Consider the following 14674-nt stretch of genomic DNA (forward strand, 5'->3'; position numbering starts at 1 on the left):
ATCATAAAAGTAGCAGGAAATAAAAGGGGTAAAATTTTCAAAAAGGGCAAAGACTGGATTTTGTACCAAATACCACCCTCTCCCATAAAGCAGCACAAGGCTTTGCAAAGGTCAAGCCAAATTTACATGAAATGGGTTTGGCGCATGCTCTCTTATACCAGGCAAAGCTTAAACTGGAGTAGTGCTGGAGAGATTTACGTTTTTCTCCTCACCAGAAGATGTCGAGGTCTTTGTGGTTCAAAAGTTGAGGTATGCTGCTTCGGAGATGGAGGTCCCTGTGGATGAAGAGGATAATTCGGATGTAGCTAACTGAATGGACTAATGTTCTATTTAAGTTTTAATTATTTGATGGTGGACCACAATGATTTTTTAACTAAGTTGTTCTTTTTGGTTTTGGTAACTTTAAACTTTTCCCAAGTAGACTGCTGATTGTTAGTGGACTTATTAGGGGAACTTTTCATAATGCTTAAAAAGTTCATGGAGAGATTTTTTTAATCTATATTTTTGAGAGAATGAGAGAAAAATAGACAAAAGACAGAAAAAGAATGAAAGAAAAATACCTGCGTGTATATTCAGCTGCTTAAGACTATATTCATTTTTATTTCAGACCTAATTAGTGCCAAACTCCTGAATTCTAAAACCTCTGAATTCCATCTCCTATGTATGCTCATAAAATACTCTCACCATATCCTTTTAGGGCAACAGTGTTCATTCACTCTGTAGGAGATCTTCTACTCTATGAATAATTTAACATTAACTTGGAGAGTTTAACATTTAGGGAAATATAGCAGATGTCATTAAGTGTTTTCTTTGAAGACTCCTCTCACTCAACTTCTTTCTACACCACCAGAATGAAGATGAGTCCATCATGTAATCTGCGAAGTAAAAGACTATAGTCCTGCCCTATACATGGATCTTTACCTCTTGTTTAAGCTTATTTTTCTTAGTAAAATTTCTAAAAGGGAACAGTTCCTAAAAGGAGATACTGTAATAAGATTGGAAATCCAGCATTCAATGAAAGGCATTATTACTACGGAGCTTTGTTAATCAAAACACCTAATGGCAGCTAAAATTCTAATTTAGAAGTGTTCAAACTTCAAGTGAAATGTTTAAAATAATTTTTTACATTTGAAAGCAAAGCCATCTATTGCACAAAAATATAATTATACTCATTCACATTCCAAATATAAGGGGAAAGGGAGGCTGAGCAGAACAAACAATGACAATCAAAAATTCAAATAGTAGCACTCACCAACACATTTTTCAGCCAGTTCACCTAAAAAAGCATCTGACAATTTTGGATTCCAGTCCCTGGTATGGATCTGTAAAATGTGTTTTCTTGCCTAAGAAGAAAAGCACAGATAAATAAAATCTTGCTTAAGGAAAAAAATACAAATAAAATATCATCAACCCCAAAATGTATCAGATGGAACAAATTCATCAACTAACCATATCCCAGAAAAGCAATTGTTTATTTTAAAAGAAGCATAAACAGCTTGGCATCCATGTTAACTCTGATTCCCATAATAACCCTGTGAGCTATGTAGTAGAGATCCTTGTTTCACAAACTAGGACATGTAATAGTCTGAGAGGTAAAAGAACTTGACGTACGACTAGAACTCAAAACTAAATTTCACTTTCCTCCACATCATTTTTACCATCTGAAAATGTATAAGCAAAAAACTTCAATGCATTATAATATTCATAACTTTTAAACAAACTATATATTTAGATTTCTCAGATCCTTTCAGTTCTAATATGCATAAAGTGTCATTACAGTTTGAAGTTGAAGTTTTAGATTAAGTACAGAAATATAATACACAATGTCATATAAGTTCATGAATGCTTTCACACTTAACACATAACAAGGTAATCTCCATGAATAGTAATTGAATTCACTGAAAAAACCAAAGGTTTACACAATTTTACCTTGATTTTTTTCTTTCAAAATAGCATTCTCTACCTTAAATCTAACTGTATAACACAATCAAAATTTTAACATCTTGGTTCCAAATTAAATTTCTTTTTCTCCCACATTAAAAAAAAAAAAGAAACACTGAAGTATAAGAATTCATAATCAGCTGAAAAGTCACATCAGAATGTTTTTTTCACATTTGTCTTCTTTCGGGGAAAAACAACACTTTCTAAAATTGAACGTCCTTATTGCCTCAATACTGCTACTTGAGTTTCTTAAGATTGAGGAAGTGAAGTCGCTCAGTCATGTCTGACTCTCTGCGACCCCATGGACTGTAGCCAACCAGGCTCCTCCATCCATGGGATTCTCCAGGCAAGAGTACTGGAGTGGGTTGCCATTTCCTTCTCCAGGGGATCCTGGAGATTAAGATTATGAAAAAGCAAATTATAACCAAGATAAAATTATTATTGGCTTGGTGAGGAATCTGGGATCTAGCACCAAGACAAAAAGAACTTGGAAGTTATCAGGATAAATTTTGCTCAAAAGTTGACAAAGTCTGGAATCAGTAGCTATTACTTCAATTCCAAGGTCTAAGTTGGGCATTCAGCTACCAAAAATAAACCAATGCTATAACAAATATTTTCTTTCATATATATATATATATATATATATATATATATATATATATATATAACTTGACGTATGTGAGTTTGAGCAAGCTCAAGGATGGTGAAGAACAGGGAAGCCTGGTGTGTACACACACACACACAAACACATACTTCATAATCAAATGAGAAATAAATCTTAGTATATTGAAAACAGAAACAGTTACCTTTTGATCTGGAAGGTTGAAAAGAAATTCTCTGTCAAAACGACCAGGTCTCCTAAGAGCAGGGTCTATAGAATCAAGTCTATTTGTAGCACCAATAACAACAATTTCGCCCCTATTGTCTAATCCATCCATAAGAGCAAGGAGGGTTGACACTATAGAGCTGTAAGAAAATTTTAAAGAGGAAAGAAAGAAAAAGTTGCAAAAACTGCTGCTTATACTAACTTTTATCAGTCTTAAAGATTTTTATACCCATGTTCAAAAGTGAAACTAAGTTCCAATTAACTTTCTCATATTGCTCTAAACAGGTTTAAGTCTTCTGAAGATATGACTGACATAATACACTGGATATGTTTAAAGAACACAAATTGCTGAATTTTGAAGTATGTGAAACTATCACCATTGAGGAAGAAAGTAATATTCATCATGCTCCTCTTTGCACCCTTGGTAATCCATCCCCACCACTCCTCGTTGACCTCTACCCAATCCCTTGGAAACTGCTGATCCAAGTTCTGTCACTATACATTAGCTTGCATTACCTAAAATTTTATATAAATGGGATCACACGGTAAATACTTTTCTTCTTCTGGATTCTTTCCCTCAGCATGATTATTTGAAATTGTCTGACCCTTTGTGACCCCATGGACTGCAGCACACCAGGCTTCCCTGTTCTTCACCATCTCCCGGAGCTTGCTCAAACTCACATACGTCAAGTCAATAATGTCATCCAACCATCTCATTCTCTGTTGTCCCCTTCTCCTCCTGCCGTCAATCTTTCCCAACATCAGGGTCTTTTCTAATGAGTCAGCTCTTCACATCACGTGGCCAAAGTATTGGAGCTTCAGCTTCAAACATGAGTCCTTCCAATGAATATTCAGGATTGATTTCCTTTAGGATTGACTGGTTTGATCTCCTTGCAGTCCAAGGGACTCTCTAGAGTCTTCTCTAACACCACAGCCCAAAGGCATCAATTCTTCAGCAGTCAGCCTTTATTATTGTCCAGATCTCACATCCACACATGACTACTGGAAAAACCATAGCTTTGACTACAGGGACCTTTGTAGGCAAAGTAATGTCTCTACTTTTTAATATGCTGTCTAGGTTGGTCATAGCTTTTCTTCCAGGGAGCAAGCGCCTTTTAATTTCATGGCTGCAGTCACCATCCGCAGTGATTTTGGAGCCCAAAAAACTAAAGTCTGTCACTGTTTCCACTGTTTCCCCATCTATTTGCCATGAAGTGATGGAACCAGATGCCATGATCTTTGTTTTCTGAATGTTGAGTTTAAAGCCAGTTTTTTCACTCTCCTCTTTCACCTTCATCAAGAGGCTCTTTAATTTCTCTTCACTTCCTGCCATAAGGGTTCTGTCATCTGCGTATTTGAGGTTATTGACATTTGTCCCAGTAATCTTTACTCCACTTTCTGCTTCATCCAGCCTGGCATTTCACATGATGTATTCTGCATACAAGTTAAATTAGCAGGGTGACAATATACAGCCTTAATGTACTCCTTTCCCAATTTAGAACCAGTCCATTGTTCCCGTATCCAGTTCTAATTGTTGCTTCTTGACCTGCAAACAGGATTCTCAGGAGGCAGGTAAGGTGGTCTCGTATTTCCATCTCTTGAAGAATTTTCCACAGTTTGTTGTGACCCACACAGTCAAAGGTTTTGGCATAGACAATAAAGCAGAAGTAGATGTTTTCTGGAATTCTCTTGCTTTTTCCATGATCCAATGGATGTTAGCAATTTGATCTCTGGTTCCTCTGCCTTTTCTAAATCCAGCTTGAACATCTGGAGGTTCTTGGTTCACATACTTAGTGTGAAGATTTTGAGAATTACTTTGCTAACATGTGAAATTGTTTAACAACAGTTTATTCCTTTTCATTGCTAAAACAATATTCCATTTTATGATATATCCCAAATTGTTGATATACATGTTGATGGACATTTAGACTGTTTCCAATTTTTGGCTATTACCCAAAAATATTGTGAACTTCAACATTCAGGTTATGAAAATTTTCCCACAGGTTTTTTCCTAAAAGTTTTATACTTTAACCTCTTGAGCTTAAGCTTTTATCCTCTTAATCTTTAATGTTTACAAAATCTAAAACAACATCACATTTTGTATTCCTAAATACTGCTTTATCAATGGATTTTTTCTCATGGCCAATTGTGCCAGAGGTTGGTTTCAATTTTATTTTTTTCAAAGAAGCAACTTTTTAATTTCTTGATTTCTGTATATCTTTGTTTGCAGTTCATATACTATTAGTTATAGTTTTTGTTTCACTAGTACCATAAGATTATTTAGAATTAGAGCAATAGCTGTTGATAACAGACATAAAATTTTCCTCTTGTCTTTTTGTTATCTCTTACATTTTGTATATTACTAAACTTTGGAAATTAATTGTGATTTAAGGCATAATATATGATGTTTTTATAAATGATGTTTAAAACTAGTGTTCATTCTATATTGCCTTAGATAAGTAAGCATACAAGATCAGATTCATATAACACAGTTGCCCAAATAATCTACATTTATTTTATGCGCCTTTGTTCTATTAATTACCAAGAAGTACATGATCTCTTTCACAATGATGATCAGTTTGACTCTTTCTTTGCAGTTCTGTCAATTTTTGTTTTATACAGTTTGAAATATAGTAATTAGGGAATTACAGATTTTAAACAATTACATCTTTTAATAAGTTGAAGCTTTTATCATTTTAAGGGGATCCTCTTTATATTTATAATAATGCTTTCCATCTTACAGACAATTTTGCCTAATACAGCAATAGTAGCTTTCTGTTAGTATTTACTTGATAAATTTTGTACCATTTATGAATTTGATTATTTCAGACATTTTATATAAATGAAGGTTCCAAATGGTGGGGGAAAGGCAAGCAAAAGCTTAGTCACAAATATTCACAGGGACAAGAGAAACAAAAAAATTTTTTAAGAAATAAAATATTATAAAAACATTACAGCTATGATGAAAATTAGAAGCTCACAAATTTAAGCAGCTCAATTCAAAATAGGAAAATCCTATCTACAAACATCAGAGGACAGTGGAGCCTGGTGGGTAATAGACCACAGGGTCACAAAGAGTCAGACACAACAGTGACTGAGTGCACACATGCACACACACACACTCATGCACACACGTTATAAGAAAGACGTCTTCATCAAGGAAACAGTTCGCATCTTACAAGCCTCATAGCACTAATTCAAGGGTTAAGTCTTAGTACTATGTCAACATATGAACTCAACATAATCAGATTAGAAAATATTACCTGTGGATCTGATCTTGCCTGCTAGAGCGAACTGGAGCTAATCCATCTATTTCATCAAAAAATATTATAGAAGGTCTCATCAAATATGCCTAGGATAAAAAGAAAACAAGTATTGTATTAGTTTTCATTTTTAATTACTATTTTTTTTAATAAGTAACAGAAGTAAATAGATAATATAAGCAAATGGTACAACATGCAGCAGGTAAGAAAGATTATAGAGGAAAAAGAAAAGCTCCTATCTCCTCAGTCTCCAATCACAACAGTTTTCAATTTGTTTATTCTGCCATACATGTCATTTACACACATACAAATACATGTATTTTAAACATACTATTAAACACATTTAAACACACTATTCATATTGCTTTTATCATATAACACAGACTATTTTATGTTAACGACATTTTAATTAGCTTCCATGTAAGGATATAAGAAAAACATTCTTATAATTCTAATATAATAATATATAATAATATAATATAATAATAATAATAATATAATAATATATAATAATATAATAAAACTCTAATATAATTTAAGAAAAAGCAAGGTCATTCTATGAAAACTTAAAGCAAAAGGAAGGTGAAGAATCTAAACCTGAAGAAATTAACACCAACAAAGGATGACAATAATTTTAGAGAGAGGTTTGGACTAGAGAGGGCTCACTGGACCCCAATCCTTGAAGCTAGATCACTGGATTCAAATCATATGTGCTCAGGATAGGGAGGGTGAATTACAAGGATTCATGGAGTGGTATCAGATGACCAAGAACACAGGAGTGGATTCCTGCCCCAACCCATCTGCAATCATGTGGATTTTTTAAATTCAACTTGATTGGCTATTTCAAAGATTTTTTTCCCCTATTTTTGATGACTGGAGCCCTAAAGATGCACAATGGAATTGTGTTTTGCATTTTTTGGTAAAAGGAACAAAGCGAGGACCTGGAAATACACACTGGAGCAATCTTCTGGGAAGGATTCATCATGAGTAGATGGTAAACTTTAAAAGTGAAAGTGGGAGTTTGTTTAAAACAATAAATTACTAAGTCATTTCTAGGGCTTCCCTGGTGGTTCAGAGGAAAAGAATCTGCCTGCAATTCAAGAGACATGTTCAATCCCTGAATCAGGAAGATCTCCTGGAGGGAAATGGCAACCCACTCCAGTATTCTTGCCTGGGAAATCCCATGGACAGAGAAGTCTAGCAGGTTATAGTCTATGGGGTCACAAAGAGTCAGATACGACTTAGCAACTAAACAACAACAAAAGTTACTTCTAAGTTTAAAGAAAACAAAATTGGGGTTGAAGATTAAGTAGTTTTCCAATTGGCTATGCCATTTTCCTCTGAAAAAACTATATTTTAAAAACTAAAAAACAGTCAAGGTAATAGAAGAGGTACCTTCTTCTGACCAAGCGGCAGCAGACAAGTTTCCAGACACCATTAAAAAAACCACTGATGAGAAAGAGTATCTGTCTGAACAGGTTTTTAATGCAGACAACAGTGCCCCATTCACATTTATTAGTAAAGAAGAGAAATGAGCACCAGGATTTAAAGCTGTTTCTTTGTTATCAATGCATGAATCGTGATACCTAATAAATATGAGTTTCTTTTTCATATTATTTTTTCATTTTTGATGTATAGTATAATATGTATAACATCCACAGAGTTTTGTATTATATAAGACAACACTGACATAGGTTGACAGAGAATTCAACTTATATTCAGGCAATGTAAAACTTTGGTTTTGGTAAATATAGTACAGTATTGCAAATCTCATGATTTTTCTTAACATTTTCTTCTCTCTAGCTTATTTTACTGTAAGAATACAGAATACAATACATAATACAAAATATGGATGTTAACTGTCAAGGCTATGGTTTTTCCATTGGTCATGTATGGATGTGAGAGTTGGAGTGTGAAGAAGGCTGAGCGCCGAAGAATTGATGCTTTTGAACTGTGGTGTTGGAGGAGACTCTTGAGAGTCCCTTGGACTGCAAGGAGATCCAACCAGTCCATTCTGAAGGAGATCAGCCCTGGGATTTCTTTGCAAGGAATGATGCTGAAGCTGAAACTCCAGTACTTTGGCCATCTCATGCGAAGAGTTGACTCATTGGAAAAGACTGATGCTGGGAGGGATTGGGGGCAGGAGGAGAAGGGGACGACAGAGGATGAGATGGCTGGATGGCATCACTGATTCTATGGACGTGAGTCTCAGTGAACTCCAGGAGTTGGTGATGGACAGGGAGGCCTGGTGTGCTGCGGTTCATGGGGTCGCAAAGAGTCGGACACAACTGAGCGACTGAACTGAACTGTTTATATTATCGGTAAGGCTTCCTATCAACAGTAGGCAGTTAGTAGTTAAGTTTGGGGGAGTCAAAAATTAAACACCAATTTTCAACTGCATGAAAGTCGGTGCCCCTAACCCCTGTATGGTTCAAGAGTCAATTATATACACTTCCTTTCAGGAAAAATTCACATTAGTCCAATTAAATAGGCATTATTTGCTCCATTTTATAGAAGAGGCAATAAGGATCAGATGCTTTCAGTTACTTAAAGTTATATACTTAATAGGGCTTCCCTGGGGGCTCAAATGGTAAAGAATCTGTCTGCAATGCAGGAGACCCATGTTCAATGCCTGGGTCAGGAAGATCCCCTGGAAAAGGGAATGGCTACCCACTCCAGTATTCCTGCCTGGAGAATTCTATGGACAGAGGAGCCTGGTGGGCTATAGTCCATGAAGTCACAAAGAATCAGACATGACTGAGAGACTAACACTTTCACTTTCGTATATACTTAATAGTAAAGTCAGATATGAACTAACATTTTTCTGACACCAAAGGCCAAACCTTAGCCAATACATTGTATGGTCAACCCTCAGTATCTGTTGGGGGGGCATTAGTTCCAAGGCTCCCCAGAGATACCAAAATACAAGGTACAGTTTTTTAAAAAAAAAGAAAGAAAACATTTCAAATCTCTTGCCCACAAAGAAATAGAAATGAAACATGAATAAAGTAAACACAGATTTAAAAAGCAGCATGGAGACTCCCTGGTGGTCCAGTGGTTAAGACTTCACTTTCCAATGAAGGGGGTGTGGGTTTGATCCCTGGTAAGGGAGTTAAAGATCCCACATGCCTCACAGCCAAAATAACCAAAACATAAAACAAAGCAGCATGATTTATGCTATGGTTTTTAATAAAACCAAGAAACATTCCTACACCCAGTATCAAGTTGCAAAAAATATAATACTGTCAAAAATTTAAAATTAAGTCATTGGACAATTTGCCAATATTCCCAAGCTGATTCTCCCCAAATCCAATGTTATTTTACATTATTTTCTAATTATTATGAAATCCTCTTGAAACATGAAGACTGCATATGTTTGACTTCTCAATAGAAACTGAACACCTTGAAGTTAACAATTTTACTTTATCCCATTTTCTAGACCCACTATCTAGAACACAGCAGTCTTTAACATGGACACCGACAGTAACTAAAAATAATATTTGAAATGCTTTACCAATTAGGTAGAACTTTGATACACATCAACTCAGTAATGGGTATTCAACAAATGCTTGCTCTAAGCATTTTTAAAGTGTCATGTGAATCTCCTTAGACATAACAAGATATAAGTTGCATTACAATGTATGAATGACTTCCTTCAGTACCCCAAATAATTAAAAAGTGAATTTATATCAGGACTAATTTTATAAGTATTAGGAAATGGTATTTTTAAAGTTAGTTATAAATAAATAGTAACAATAGCCCAAATGATATTCATTTACCTTATGCAGTCTTTTAAAAGCATTCATTTAATACTGAATTCTTCTAGCATATTTGTAACTCATGAAAATAAATAATATACTTTGTGATATTTCTTGCACAGATATTTAGCTTTTTATGCTTGTTCTAGTCCCTCAGTTAGATTATAAGCTATATGGGATATCTAGGGATCTTAAAAGCACTTAACATCGTATTTATTATATGCCAAGTTGCCACCTCAATAAATATGTTGTAAATCATCTTAAATTAGTACTAGTGAAACTGCTATTAAATACCTCTAAGACATACAAATTCCAATTACTGATCCTAAATTTAACATACTGATTGGTAAATATGACTTGTTATGAACAATCTGTATAATATTTATAGACCAAATATATTAAGTATTAAGAAGATATTCTCACATTAGCTGACTTCACTTACCTGATCAAAAAGAAGCCTAAGCTGCCGCTCAGATTCACCAACCCACTTACTCAGACAATCCGCTCCTTTTCGCATAAAAAAAGCCACCTTTTTGTCTCCCTGACTGCACTCGTTAGCTAACGCTCTGGCGACCAAGGTTTTACCTGTGCCAGGAGGACCATAAAACAAACAGCCTCTAGAGGAATAGAGAGTCAATAAAACTAAATTAGTGTTACCATTAGCACTAATAATCAATTTAAAAGTATGCACCTCCTGTATAAGTTTGAGTTAATGTATATTGATTATTATTAGACACCAACAAAGCCTTTTGTATTTTGTAGTCCACAGGCAAAAGTCTCACTTTGCTGAGAGCCCTCAAGAATGTTCTCAAAACAATCAAGCTTCGGGATGCAAGAAATAGCTCACTCAGGGGAGACAGTAATTTGGCAACATATTAAAGGCGTTTGCCCTGTGACCCAGAAATTGCACATTTTTTACAAAATCATGTAGAAATACTCAAAAGAATGTTATAGACTTTCTTAAAAAATCTAAATGCTATCTATTAATAAGGGACAAATATACCACTATATCTATAAATTAAATACTAGTATGATGTCAAATAGAATAATACATACAATATTTATTAATATGAGGTATCTATATTATAGAGCGAAAAATAAAGTTACATAAGGGCATTATTGAGTAATCTCATTTATATTAAATGTTTAAATGCACACAATACAGGCAAAATCATAAACTTGTTATAAAGAATATAAAAATTGTTCTCTCTAAAGAGGAAGATTACTTTTAGCTTATAACATATTTTGTTTATAACTCCATTATTTAAAGTTTCTCATTAATGGGTTTTTTTTAATTTACTATTTTTTAATAGTAACTGAATCCAATGGATATAATCATATTCATTGGATCATATCATATAAAAAGTAAATAAATTTCTATTATGATTCATAAGAGCCACTGTAGAATTACAGGCCAACATTTAACTCACTCAAATAGAAGATGACTCTTTAAAAGATTTTCTACATCCTTAAAAGTAACAAATTAGAACCAAATCTCTTAAATAAAAAAGGATATTAAGCAGTTTAAATCTAAGTCTATGTGTACATCTTCAGAATATTTCATTCTACCCAATTTCCTCTGACATAATTGCTCAGTCTTTTCTAATAGTTAACTAGCTAACCACCTCATGATCAGACACAATTAATCTGATCATAAAAATAAATTATCAAGTTTACCATTTCAAAAATACCACATCATTAAACACTTCACTGAAATTGTGCTTTCAAAGACTAAACAACATATAGTATCAAACTCAATGCTATTTAGGAGACTAAATTAAGGAAAATCTAGTTGGGCAATCCACTTGTATATTCAAGGCCTGCATAAAGAATCTCATCCTATGTCTGAGTCTTAAATGCTGAAATATAAACTTCAAGTACCACAGCTTTTGAGCTCTAAATAATAAACTTTCATTCCTAATTCTCATTGCTAGAACATATCAAATAAATATACATAAAATATTTATAAATAATATTTAGATTTATAATTACTAATTGAAATTTGATAAATTAACAATAACAATAATAAACATCTAGCATTACTAACCTTGGAGGTTGAATTTTAAATTTTTCAAAAATTTCTGGATATAAAAGTGGGAATACTACCATTTCCTTTAGTGCATGAATATGATGACTCAATCCACCTATGCTATCAAACCGCACCTTGGGAAGAAGGGGGAAAGTTTAGTACAAAATAATTTTAATTATATATAGGTTTCTTTTTAATTTATGAGATAATGATTGCAAAATACATGCCTTCAGCAGGAACTGAAGTTTAAATATAAAGTTCATATATAAACAGAATTCAAAAAATTATACTTCAGGGAATCCCCTGGCAGTATGGTGGTTAGGACGCCACGCTTCTATTGAAGGGAGCACAGATTCAATCCTTGATGGGGGAACTAAGATCCCACAAGCTGTGTGACCAAAAAAAAAAAAAAGAGGTATTTCTAGAAAACCATTTACAAAACTTACTGATTTATCAATATTCATTGGATCAACATCAGCCAAGCTTGCGCCCACTTTAACACGTTCTCGGAGAATACCACTAGCTAAATCTTCTGCTCTTAAGTTCATAGGCAAACACCTGAAATTCATAAAAATTTAAGCAGATAACATTAAAAAGTTACATGTTCTTAAAATCATAAACAAGTTTTAAAGCTTTAACACATTTTTAAATTTATTTTTTTATTGAAGGATAATTGCTTTACAGAATTTTGTTGTTTTCTGTCAAACCTCAACATCAATCAGCCATAGGTATACATATATCCCCTCCCTTTTGAACTTCCCTCCCATCTCCCTCCCCATCCCAACCCTCTAGGTTGATACAGAGCCCCTGTTTGAGATCCCTGAGCCATACAGCAAATTCCCATTGGCTATCTATTTTACATATGGTAATATGTTTCCATGTTACTCTTTCCATACATCTCACCCTCTCCTCCCCTCTCCTCATGTCCATAAGTCTCTTCTCTATGTCTGTTTCTCCGTTGCTGCCCTGTAAATAAGTTCTTCAGTACGATTCTTCTAGATTCCGTATATGTGTGCTGCTGCTGCTAAGTCGCTTTAGTCGTGTCTGACTCTGTGCAATCCCATAGATGGCAGCATGTTAGAATATGATATTTATCTTTCTCTTTCTCTTTCTGACTCACTTCACTCTGTATAATAGGTTCTAGGTTCATCCACCTCATCAGAACTGACTCAAATGTGTTCCTTCTATGGTTGAGTAATATTCCATTGTGTATATGCACCACAACTTCTTTATCCATTCATCTGTCAATGGACATCTAGGTTGCTTTCATGTCCTAGCTATTGTAAATAGTGCTGCAATGAACAATGGAATACATGTGTCTTTTTCAATTTTGGTTTCCTCAGGGTATATGCCTAGGAGTGGGATTTGCTGGGTCATATGGTGGTTTTATTCCTAGTTTCTTTAAGGAATCTCCGTACCATCTTCTATAGTGGCTGTATCAATTTACATTCCCACCAACAGTGCAAGAGAGTTCCCTTTTCTCCACATCCCCTCCAGCATTTATTGTTTGTAGACTTTTTGATGATAGCTATTCTGACTGGTGTGAGGTGATACCTCATTATACTTTTGATTTGCTTTCTCTCATAATGAGTGATGTTGAGCATCTTTTCATATATTTGTTAGCCATCTGTATGTCTTCTTTGGAGAAATGTCTGTATAGGTCTTTTTCCCACTTTTTGATAGGGTTTTTGTTTTTCTGGCATTGAGTTGTATAAGCTGCTTGTATATTTTGGAAATTAATCCTTTTTTTAGTTGTTTCATTTGCTATTATTTTCTCCCATTCTGAGGGTTGTCTTTTCACCTTTCTTATAGTTTCCTTTGCTGTGCAAAAGCTTTTAAGTTTAATCAGGTCCCACTTGTTTACTTTTGTTTTTATTTCCATTACTCTAGGAGGTGGGTTATAGAGGATCTTGCTTTGATTTATGTCATCGAGTGTTCTGCCTATGTTTCCCTCTAAGAGTTTTATAGTTTCTGATCTTACATTTAGGTCTTTAATCCATTTTGAGTTTATCTTTGTGTATGGTGTTAGAAAGCATTGTAATTTCATTCTTTTACATGTAGCTGTCTAGTTTTCCCAGCACTATTTATTGAAGAGGCTGTCTTTGCCCCATTACATAGTCTTGCCTTCTTTGTCAAAAATAAGGTACCCACAGGTGCATGGGTTTATTTCTGGGCTTTCTATCTTGTTCCATTGGTCTACATTTCTGGTTTTGTGCCAGTACCATACTGTCTTGATGACTGTAGCTTTGTAGTATAATCTGAAGTCAGGAAGGTTGATTCCTCCAGCTCCATTCTTCTTTCTCAAGACTGCTTTGGCTATGGGTCTTCTGTGTTTCCATATGAATTGTAAAATTTTTTTGTTCTAGTTCTGTGAAAGATGCTATTGGTAATATGATAGGGATAGCACTGAATCTGTAGACTGCATTTGGTAGTATAGCCATTTTCACAATACTGATTCTTCCTACCCAGGAACATGGAATATCTCTCCATCTGTTTATGCCATCTGCTTTGACACATTTTTATCTTTCTCCCTTTTCTCATAACCCAGAAAATGACAAGAGATTTCATATTTTCGATCTACTTTTCCTAAATTCTTTTCAATAGATCAGAAATAAATTTATTCACAAGACAAAGCAATTAAGGTCATGAATTTATTTGCCCAAAGAGTCCAACCTAGTCTAAATAAGAAAACTTAACAAACCTGATATTCTATAAGTACAAAATAAAAATAGACCTACTATATATACACTATTAATATTATATATGACATTAAATAAACTCAAGCTTTAATACAATATTTAAATTTATCCTTAGTTATTATGTATATCAATTCAGAATACATGATTGAAGAAATAAG

General features: G+C 34.2%; 1 protein-coding gene across 23 annotated transcripts in view; it reads right to left on the minus strand.

The window, feature by feature from the left end:
* The window catches only part of ATAD2B (ATPase family AAA domain containing 2B), a 150068-nt gene that overhangs the window by 95514 nt on the left and 39880 nt on the right, over positions 1-14674 (minus strand). For all 23 annotated transcript variants that reach the window (XR_015136486.1, XR_015136499.1, XR_015136485.1 and 20 more), the window contains 6 exons: positions 12264-12375; positions 11836-11951; positions 10231-10405; positions 6031-6119; positions 2748-2907; positions 1253-1343 (listed from right to left, as the gene is read on the minus strand). Coding sequence is in view for 8 of the 23 variants with exons in the window: in XM_086325706.1 (XP_086181832.1) it covers positions 1253-1343; positions 2748-2907; positions 6031-6119; positions 10231-10405; positions 11836-11951; positions 12264-12375 (743 nt within the window). In the remaining 15 variants the exon portion in view is untranslated. The remainder of the gene's footprint in view (positions 1-1252; positions 1344-2747; positions 2908-6030; positions 6120-10230; positions 10406-11835; positions 11952-12263; positions 12376-14674) is intronic.

This window comes from Bos grunniens, chromosome 11 (genome assembly GCF_055505025.1).
Source record: "Bos grunniens cultivar Pamir isolate PY7600 chromosome 11, Bosgru_T2T1.0, whole genome shotgun sequence".
NCBI classification, from domain to species: domain Eukaryota; kingdom Metazoa; phylum Chordata; class Mammalia; order Artiodactyla; family Bovidae; genus Bos; species Bos grunniens.